A 10,269-nucleotide genomic window follows, 5' to 3' on the forward strand; every position below is an offset into this window, starting at 1 on the left:
CCCGGCGCGGAGGGGAAGGGGGAGCCCCAGGCCGCGGCTGAGCAGACGCCGCTGGGGGAGGGTGGCGGGAGCCGCCTCGGCGCCATCTCCCCGCACCCACCTCCAACCGCCGCTCCTTCCTCAGTGCCTGCGCAGGGGGAGGGGGAGGGGGAGGGGGAGTCTCACCCGGGCTGCGGCGGTTGCTGCTGTGGAGGCGGCGGTTGCTGATGCTGCTGCGCGCGCGCGCTTCCTCGCCCGCCCCGCCCCGCCCCTTCCCTTCGCGACGGCCGTTACGACCCTAGGCGCGCGGAGACGTAGGCGTGCGAAGGCGCCCGCCCCTAACCCGGCTTCGGCGCATGCGCGAGAGGACGTTTCCCGCGCAGGCGTGCCGGGCCGCCAGCCGCCGCTTGGTCCAACGGCCTCCGGGACTGCGCAGGCGCGGGCCGTTGAGGGGGAAGCGGGGAGTGAAGGGCTGTGGAACGGATGACTGCGCAGGTGCCTGTGTCTAGCGCAGGGGAGGGGGGAGGCGAGGAGCGAGGGAGCCCCCTACAGGCGGGGCGGCGCCAGGCGCCTCTACAGTCACGAGCCTCTGCTCTGGGCATCTGCGGGCTGCCTGCCCCGGGGGGAGGCCCGCGGGGTTCAAAGCCTTCTTCTGTGTGTTGAGTGCAATGACACAACTCCTCCCCCCTTGCCGGCACCTGTAACAAGCACAGGCCTTTTCCCCTGGTAGCCCGAGGACAGGGGAGAGACTTGCCATCCTCAGCACCCCAAGCTGTCTTGAGCCCCCCTCAGGCATGCCACACCCTGCACGGCCTAGGAGGTCTGCCCACGCCATGGACCCAGAGGTTTTACGCACCAGTCAGTAGCCGAGAGCACACGGAAGGGCTTTGCGACCCACCAGCCACTCTTGTTATTTTTCTGCGGTCAAAACATAAGTGGGAGCCAAAAAAACAGCATCTTCTGAGGGGTCCTCTAATCGAAGGAGGCCAAGAACCACTCATCTAAGCTAACTAAATTACATGCTCTGCATTAAAAGGCTACTGGTCCCTAAGAGCTCTCTACAGGCCTACGAGTATTTGCTCCTGCCGCTATTAGCTGCCCCTCCCACTGATTGAGGGCTCCATATCACTATTAAATGAAGCCCAGGTGCTGGTGGGAGTGGAAGGGTGTCTCTGAGGTCCATAAACAAGGTGGGTGGAGGCCTGGGCTTGTGTCCTGTTGGGTTGTGGGCAGATGCAGCAGCATGGCCCTTAGTTTTGGCAGAGCTGTGCTGGGGAAGGATTAGTCTGGCTTTGTAGGGTTTTGCCCCTCCAGAGGTTAAAACAGCCTTTGGGTTACTGGTGGTGTTGAGTTGTGAGGGGAGTATGTAGGCTCTTGGTGCTGTGTTGAGGCTGTGCTCTGGATGGAAGCTGAAGCAAGAGGGCTCTTGTTCCTGTGTGGCTTTTAATTTATCGGGGTGAGCTGTGTACCCCATTGTAATGGCTTTAAGCTCAGTTTTATTTTAGTGGCTTTCAAAAACTCTAACTTGCCAAAATGCCTCTCTTTCTATTAAATCTAATTATTTTATTTTCCCACACCCCTCCCTTTTTGCCCTCTTCCACTTGTAAATTACTAATGGACAAATGTGCCTTTTGATGCCTGTTGTTCAAAAGGGGCAGTGGTGTTTAGTTTATAGTACTACTTACCTTGGTCTGCCTAGAAAATGCGTACTAAGATTTTTTTTTTTTTTTAAACCAATTGCTTGTTTGATATGACAAATGACTAGAATATATTCTCTAAGTAAATCGGTAGAGATAAAGGGCTGTTCAAATGCAATAGCTTTCACCTGTACCTCTTATGTAAGAACTAGTTTCCTACGGAATATGAACTTTATTTAATACAGTATGTATGCTGTTGTCTGAACACAGCACTCTTTAAATACTAAAACTTCTTACTGAACTGAAATTCCATGGTTTTGTGTTCCTTACAAGCAGCTCAGTAAACTAAAAATAATATCTGATGGTGTGTGTAGGTGAGGGAGTTACTATTATTTAGCTACTCTCAATGGCTAGCATAATCCAAGGGTCACTGACCACTGCTTTGAATATTGGTTATGTGGCTAGTATATTTTAAACAAACAAATGTATATGTGCTGGCCTTGTAGTTCTCTCATGCTTCAAACAAGCTTGTAGAAGACTGGGTAAGATCTGTCTTGGATACAGTAATGCTTTCCACTGCATATAAAAATTGTCTTGGTTTTTTCTCATGCAACATTTGTCTAGAAATCCAGCTGATTGAGCTGGACACTGTACTTAATGACTTGTAGACATACATGCTAGCATTGCAGGGCAAGTTATGTGGTTTCTCCCTGTTAATAGATAGAATGGGGGAGATATACATTTAAAAAACAACAACCCAACAGTGCCACTGAATATATCACACTTGGCTGCTTTCTGTGACTCTTCTAGGAAAGTATGATTGACCATGTCTGACTTAACCTGATAGCTTTAATGTCACTTTACTACTTAGAAAATGAACACTGCCCCAGCTTCAGAGAGTGGACCATATTCCACAAACCACACAAGACCCTTTTTTTATGCACAGCCAACAGCACAACAGCCTTTCCCAAATCCATGGTACCTCAGTCAAGTCTATAATCCGTACTGCATGCCTGCACCAGGTAAGGAAAAACAAGCCATCTGAAGAAAATGCTTGTACCACTCATGGAGCAAAAGAAATGCAAATATTATGCTACAGACCCTTAGAGCTGTTAATATAGTTCCTGAAGATGGGTTTAGTGCATATATTGAAGGGGTTTCTCTTAACCTGTGGTCCTTTTCTTTTGGTAATTCACTGGCTGTGTAATCTTATGACTTGTTGAGCTTGGCAACTTCTGTTTCAAGGTGGAACTAAATACTGATCTTAAGAAGGTGGGGGAAAAGTATTTTAAAGATGAGTCTTGAATTTACTATTCAGTAAACACCCTTGGGGGATTCAATGCATGTTTCTACTTATGGTTTATGGAGTGTGGAAAACTAAAAATTAAATCAAGTAACTGTTTCCTAGTAAAGGACAGGGTATCTATGTGATCAGAGTTCATGAAAATTGTCTTTCTCTAGTTCAGAGCTATCCCCTTAAAAGGCACAGTTAGACTAGTTTAGATATTACATTTTGAAGACCAATTTGAATCTGCCTCAAGCTGTGAAGCCAAATTCTACTTAAAATAAGGGTAGCCTACAGACAAGCTAGTCCTTTAATGGCCCAGTAGGATTGTGGTGAGGAGGGTTCTTGTGCAGTACTTGAAGGTAGGGTATTGATGTAGCAGTTATTCCATGTGGTGTTATCAAAACTTTTTTTGTGTTGTTTAGTCTCTTATTTCAGAATATAACATTTTTATATAGACAAACTCTTTTTTTTTTTCTCTCTCTCTTTTGCTCCCCCTCTCCCTGTTTCTAGGATTCAGAAATGGAAACCCATATTTTCCATTTTATTCTGTTGCACTGCACGAATACCCTGGATATTTTGTTCCACAGCATCCCATGCACACAAGAGTTAACAGAAGGCCTTATTTTAATGCTCCCCCACCCTCTCCTATGTTTTATCATGCAACACGCTTTAGGCACTATAGTAGTCCTGGGAAAAGAACAGAAACCAAAGAAACACAGACTGATCCTAGACAGCCTGAACACAAAGCAAAAAAGCATCAGGATCTCCGTACAGAAACGAAAGGCTGTGATGCAGGAAATATGGCTTGCGTTTCTTCTGGTATTGGTACAGAAACTGACAGTACTTCAGAGAAACAGGATTCATCTGGATCTTCCATTGTACCAGAGAGAGAGTTTCATAAGAGCCCTTCCAGCACTGCACAGTATAGAAATCTTCCTTCAGGAAGCTATGCTTTTGAGAAAGAAGAGGTAAGAATAGAATATGGAAATGGCTCACCTGCAATTCAGCTATGGAAGTCCTTCAAAGAAACTATCCCTTTGTATGATGTACCAAGTGGCAAACCAGTCCCAGAGAATATAGTGCAACATGATTTATTTTCTGTTAGCTCTTGTGAAGGGCTTATATATGGCCCTCGTGAAGGTGAGGCATTGATGTCAGGCACTTACTCAGATGAGCGCAAAGCTCTCCCTTCGAAACAGAGCATCGACGTTGTGCAGGAAAGAGAGGTCCAAAACAACGAAGCAAAGCTGGAGGTGGAAAAACTGGGAAATGCAAGCCAGAAAGCCAAATCCCCTCAAAGTGAAGCTCGGGCAGTACAAATAACAGACCTAGCCAGCTCAATTTGTAATGATCAGTCAGTGGCAAGGCAGGACACTCTAATTATATCTAAAATATCTTCTAGTTCTAAAAGATCTACTGGCTCAAAAGCTTCTCAAGATGAATCCAGCTTATCTCAGCAGGCAGTATTATTTCCATCCAATATGGAGATAACAAATGACATGTTCCTGCAGCAGAAAAAGCTCAATCAGAGCCACAGTGTAACAAGTGGAAGTCAGATGACATTGGATAAAAGCTTATGGTGTGATGAATCAGTGGAGAAATTTGTTCCTTCTAACAGCTGGCTGGCTGGCTTGGATAATACGGACACTAACTGCAACTATGATGTGCGTTTCCCACAAAGGAAACATCAAAATGTGCTCAGTGTTTCTTCTGATGAAATGTCCTCCAAAGAGGAAGGCTCATCAATTGATAATGCACCAGTGTCATACTTTGTCCCTGACTATGTGCTTCAGAAAAGCATGTACGCTTTACAAAAAAACGCAGATGACTTGGAGAAAGAGAGAATTAAAAGCAGTGGCTCCCTAAATGAAGATGAGGAACAAGTAGACGGGGAGCAGACCAATGATATCAATAACCAGAACTTCAAAAGCTGTTCAAACCTCAAGATAAAAGAACTTTCCAGCAGAGGTAAAAAGATGGGCAGCCTCCCTAGATCTTCCAGTAAAAAGAAAATCTATTCCCTAAAGAAAAAAGCTGTTAAGAGTTTGTCTCTGTCGGAAGCTGATGACTCTGAAGAATTCTCAGTGGTGGAAGAGGAGGAGGAGGAGGAGGATCTGGATGAAGTTGAATATTTCTTTCATGAAGCCACCCCATATGAAATGCTGACCCCTAGTAGAGGTAGCTTCTACCATCAGATTGGTCAGAGGATGCTTTGGAAACCACCGAAAAATTCTGTCCCAGCTCAGCTAATTAGCTGGCCTACTAGAGAGAAAGTAAAACTGAAGAGTGCCCTTGGTGAAATTGGTCTATTTTGTAAGCCAAAGGAGAAGGACCAGGATGAGGTGGTGTACAGTGACTATGGGTACTATGAAAGAAAGAGGCCTACAGCAAAACGAGAGGGACTACTTAAAGAGGGATCTGATCACAAGAGAACTCCACAAAAGCGTTCAGGAGGTAAGCTAATGACCAAGATGGTGTCGATCATAACTTGGAATGCTTTATGGCAGTGGTCTCCAAAGTGGGGTGCACAAGACAATCCATTGGGGTGTGGGAAGAAAATATTAGAACTTCTATTTATATTTTTATCTATATCTATTGTACATAATATGTATATAATTTATAAATAAATACTCATATATTGGGGGTGCATGCTCAAACTTTTTGCTGATGGGGTGCACGATCAAAAAAGTTTGGAGACCACTGCTTTATGGCATGTGTTTGCTAACTGTTGGCTGTGTTCTGTAAACCTTGGAAAAACAAGGAAAAGAATGATGTGCTATAACTCCTAAGAAAGGCCAGAGATAAAACTTCTGTAGGTAAGGAACTGAAGCAAACACATGAAGCCTTTTACATGAGGCACAAAGTACCTGTAACTGGCAGCTCACACTCTCTTTTTTTTTTTTTTCTAAAATGTATAGTTGGGTGAATAGTATAAAGCTGGGGTTTTTTTGTTTTATCTTAAGTCTTTTGTTAACTTAATTCCCACTTTGTTTCCAATTCTGGTAGTGTATCAGTTCATTTTAATGAGTCTGACTAATTAAATGACATGCCTTGTCTTAAAATGCAAGAGAGACTAGTGTCTATGTAAAAACTTTGCAACTCAATAAGGTAGGATATGCTGACAGATAAACCAGCTACTGCAATTGGTTTAGAGGATAACTCATGAGAATCAAACTACTAGAATGCCATCTTAAAAATAAAAGGTATCGGATTTACCCAAAGGACCTTGATTCCTTTACTCAAACTTTTCATTGTCAACAATATTTTAACTGATTATTTAGAACTATAATGCAAAGTTTGCTATTCTTTCCTGTGGAAGTGAATGCTTGTGTTATGAATTGCTTTTGGTTCCAGGTAACTAATTAGCCTTGCTGGCAAACAGTTTTACAGTGTCTCTGTCTCAACATTTAATATAATGGATTAAATTGCTGCTGCTTTAAGGCTTTTAACAGTTCTTTCCTCAAATCCAAGTGGGTTATATTCCACTTTAGTTGTGGCTTTATGTAATTTCAATGTAATGAAATGTAAATTGAGATTGTGTAGTTTTGGACCTAACCAGTTAGAAATTTGGTGCTTAGCTATTGGTATTGTATACCTACTCCATGTATGTATACTGGGCTCAATTGCTATCTTAACCTACTGTTACTGCAATAACAAATTGTCAGTAGTAATGTATCCTGACTGTAGTTACTGACTTGCACTATTTAAAATCCCATAATATGTTTTGATTAGGGAGGTTACTGAAGGAAAACATGGGGTTGGCAGTTGAAGACTACTGGATTAGAAGCGGTGCTAAACCCAAGCTTGCCAGCCTGATACGTAGTAGTCTATCACCCCCAGCCAAAATGAAAGAACAAGGTACTTTTTACTTTACCTCCTACTTGTTCCATGGTATGGATTAGATCATCTGTATCTGGCAGACTAGTATTTTTGTCTGTCCTACCCTAAAGCTAAGCATAAGCACACTACACACAAGCAACGCTTTTATAAAAAGCTGCTGCCATAAACTTTAATATGGTGAAGTGTTGCTTTTTAGTTGTACAGTGTTCAATATAACCATGTATTGCTGCATAGATGTTCTTGCAATATCTTGTAGATGCTCTGCATATTCCCATGCGTATGCCCACACCAGCTTACTGTTTTGATGACTGGCTACACTAGGTAACCAGAATGTCGGCCAGCGCAGCAACTGGTTTCAGGGTAGGCTGGCTAATAACTGCTCCGCTGGCAGGCTACAAAGTACCTGGATTGCAAATATTATTTCGACTTTCCCAGACTCCTAGTGTCACAGCATGCGTTCCTTCTAAAAATGTCTAGTATCTACCTTTTGAAAGAAGAGCAGAATAGCGTGCAAAGAAGAAGTGTTTTTACAGTGATTTCATTTAATAAAAAAAAAAAAAGACGTTGTTAATAACCACTTAAGTAAAAACCTGTCTGGCAAAACTCGTGCTAAATTGCTTGGAGAAGTAATATTGCTACTTTCTTTTATTATTATTAATGTCACTTTAGACAACCTGACACTGGAGAAACCAAAGAAGAAAAGGGTAGGCAAGCCCCCTTATAAACGTAGAGACACAAGACGCGAGGTGGAAGAGGTTGAGGTGTGGGAAATGCCTAAAACCAGTGCACGCAAAGGTTAGCATGCTCGTGGAAGGCATCGGCGCTTGACTTATAAACCTCTCTGTCAGCAACTGTGGTGATAGCCCCTTTCTTTCCTGAGGTCTTTGGAGAATTAGCTGAATTCACAATTAGAGTACCTTTTTAGATTGCACATACAGCAGCTAGAGTCCTGCTTATGTATGTGGTTTTACTTGCAACATAGCCTTCCAAATTTTTATTTATCCATGTGTAAATCATGTATGCACACTAACAATGCTACATTTTTAAGCTTTGTGGGATTCAGAATCTCATCTTCAGAGGCAAAATACAGATGGCAGGGAGACAGCAAAACTACAAGCAATTATTTTTGTCTTTCTTGTCTTAATTCAAAGTGCTTCAGTCAAACATCATAAAAGTAATAAATGTGCCCTAGTTATCTCTATTTGTAAATTCACACTCTTGGAAGTTAGCCAAAGATTTGGAGTCTCTCCTAGGGGAAACTTTTGAAGCAAGAGAGTGTACTTAACTGGCTTGGTTTACTTGAGGCACATGATTTTGGGTGCAGAGAGAACTTTTTCCACAACAAGCAACCAAATAGTATGAGATAATGGAATGAGCCTGCATAGTCCTGAAACTTTGTCCTTTTAATCAATGGGTATTGACCCAGAAGTAGACTAATGTTTTGAATGTCAACATTGCACCTCTCAATTTCTCATCTGTTTTTAGTAAAAACATTTGAGTAACTTGCATGATCCCACACTGTCTCCTTTTTGTCTCCAGAATGGCCAAATTTTCTGGCATGCCTCCATTCCTGCAGAATGGCTGTTTATAAAAGAGAAATAATCTTGTGAGACCCTGAACTAAAACTGAGGAATGAAACAAACCATAATATTTATGAAGGTGTTGGTTGTACATTTAACTGGCTCTTAAACTTGATTGCAAATTTAAAATGTTCATCTTCCAGCATTCTGGACTGTTTTCCTGGAGTGTGCTATGATTTGGGATCCTTGGCTGTAGAACCAGGGCACTCTAACATGGAGAGAGGGGCTTGAATGATTTTTGAGCATCACTTCAAAATTCGGAATGTACTTCTTGTAGTAGTAGGGGCAGCTTATTTGGTGGGTTTCTCCTGCCTTGCCCTTTTTAGGCAGACATGACCTCCATAGTGTGAAATGCATTTTTAACTAAATAAAGCTGATATTAAACATTTCCTCCTTTTATCTCTAGGACGTGGAACAAAGAGGGCTGTCTATAGAAGAAGATAATTTCAAATGCTGGGGAAGAAACACAAATGTTTTTGAGGTTTGCATGTCTAACAAGACTTTTGTGTAAGTTACTATGCACAGTTAAAGGGTAAGGAATTACACTGTGTGAAGACACTCAAGTCAAAGCACTTTGATTTTTTTGTAACTAGCACATTCACTATTTAAGAGCAATAAAATTTAATAGAATTGCGCTGTGTAGTCTCTTCTGAATGTGGAAGGATATAGCCAAACTTAGGAAAAAATCTATAAAATTCTCTATGCAACTTGACAGTTCTGCTTCCTTGCCTGCATTTATGACTACCAAAGTAAGAAGGTGAAATTTTGCTCTGATAAGCTTCAGCAGCTGAGACTACACGTAAAGCTGTGGATGCAGGAGCATCCTTCATGAGACTAGCTGATGGAAACCCCCATGGCAAAAATGTGCAGAACTTGGCCTCTTCTGAGTTCCTGAGACTAATACTTGATCCTTTCTAAAAGAATAGCCTCATAGATGTGGAGACTAAAGCTTTCAAAATGCTAAACAGATGGCTTTTTAAGAATTGGAGAATCAGTAGGCACTTGTGTGGATAGACTCAGTTGGATCTAGTGGCTGCAAAAAATATAGCTATTTTCATCTGGGGGGAGAAAAACTGGGGCACATCTGACCAGAGCCAGCATTAACTAGGTGTTCCTTTTTAAAATGAATAAAGCTATTTGTTTTTAGGATAAGTTATCTTGTTTCTGTTCCTGCAAATATGGTCAGGGAGGCCTGCATGTACACTAAAGAACTTGTGCAGTCCTTGCTGAATACTGTAAGTATTCCAGTTGTGGTTCTTATGACTAACTAGTATTTCTGCTTCTGGGGACTTGAGTTCAGTACAGGGACCTCTTACATTTGCAAGGCAGCTAAAGAAGCAATTCTCTTTTGGCAAACTAGTAACATACTAGAGGCCCCTGGGATAGTTTTGAGAAATTCTGAGTCGGAAGCAATCTGTTACTAGCTTAAAATCTTCATCACTGGATGGCTGGGGTATAATCACTAAATCTTATGCCAATGGTAGTTTTGACAAGTCAAGAGCTTATTCTGCATCTAAAATGTTGAGACTTCTAGAGTTTCTCTGCTTGTTTAACTTTTTTTAGTTTTGTTTTCCCTAAAAAAAATAAATAAATAAATTTTGCTCTTTGCTTATGTATGCATAAAAATAAATCGGAGGCTGTATTTCAATTAAACTAAGACAGCAGAAAGAAGAATGTGCTGGCGAAAAGACTCGGTCCTTTTTTTATTTTAACTTTGAATGTGAAAGTTCCGCGCAAAACCTACTTTTTCCTTAGATTCCTATGGTTGGTACATTGTGGCAACTGGCAGTTGCTGTTGCCTCCACCACTGTTGCCTTCTTGTCTGCCACCTCTTCCAAAAAAGAAGGAAGTGGCTGGCGGTATGCACAGATGTTCAATGAACACTTGAGAAATATCTACATCCCTGTGGTGTGTGTGTGTGTGTTTTTTTTTTTTTTTTTTTGGG

The 10,269-nt window shown here is 42.1% G+C and overlaps 2 protein-coding genes across 6 annotated transcripts in view; one reads left to right on the forward strand and one right to left on the reverse strand.

Moving 5' to 3' along the window:
- Positions 1-268, reverse strand: part of KBTBD2 (kelch repeat and BTB domain containing 2) — an 18,165-nt gene extending 17,897 nt beyond the window's left edge. Inside the window, exon 1 of one of the 2 annotated variants that reach the window (XM_019509016.1) lies at positions 166-268. The gene's annotated coding sequence lies outside the window, so the exon portion shown is untranslated. Of the gene's footprint in view, positions 1-100 lie in introns of both variants that reach the window. The other variant, XM_019509017.1, reaches the window with a different exon arrangement.
- A 275-nt stretch (positions 269-543) lies between these two features.
- On the forward strand, positions 544-8,893 carry LOC109291830. 4 transcript variants are annotated; one of them, XM_019509011.1, is made up of 6 exons: positions 544-633; positions 2,488-2,638; positions 3,415-5,358; positions 6,637-6,762; positions 7,414-7,539; positions 8,731-8,893. In XM_019509011.1, exons 2-6 carry the CDS (start codon positions 2,491-2,493, stop codon positions 8,766-8,768), a joined length of 2,382 nt encoding a protein of 793 aa, XP_019364556.1. In that variant the 5' UTR covers positions 544-633; positions 2,488-2,490; the 3' UTR covers positions 8,769-8,893. The 4 variants fall into 4 exon arrangements, with proteins under 4 accessions (XP_019364556.1, XP_019364557.1, XP_019364560.1 ...); XM_019509015.1 differs by lacking the exon at positions 544-633 and adding an exon at positions 828-1,169; XM_019509014.1 differs by lacking the exon at positions 544-633 and adding an exon at positions 1,207-1,435.
- The last annotated feature ends 1,376 nt before the right edge of the window (positions 8,894-10,269 follow it).

This window comes from Gavialis gangeticus, unplaced genomic scaffold (genome assembly GCF_001723915.1).
Source record: "Gavialis gangeticus isolate Ggan-Ray unplaced genomic scaffold, GavGan_comp1, whole genome shotgun sequence".
Taxonomy (NCBI): Eukaryota; Metazoa; Chordata; order Crocodylia; family Gavialidae; genus Gavialis; species Gavialis gangeticus.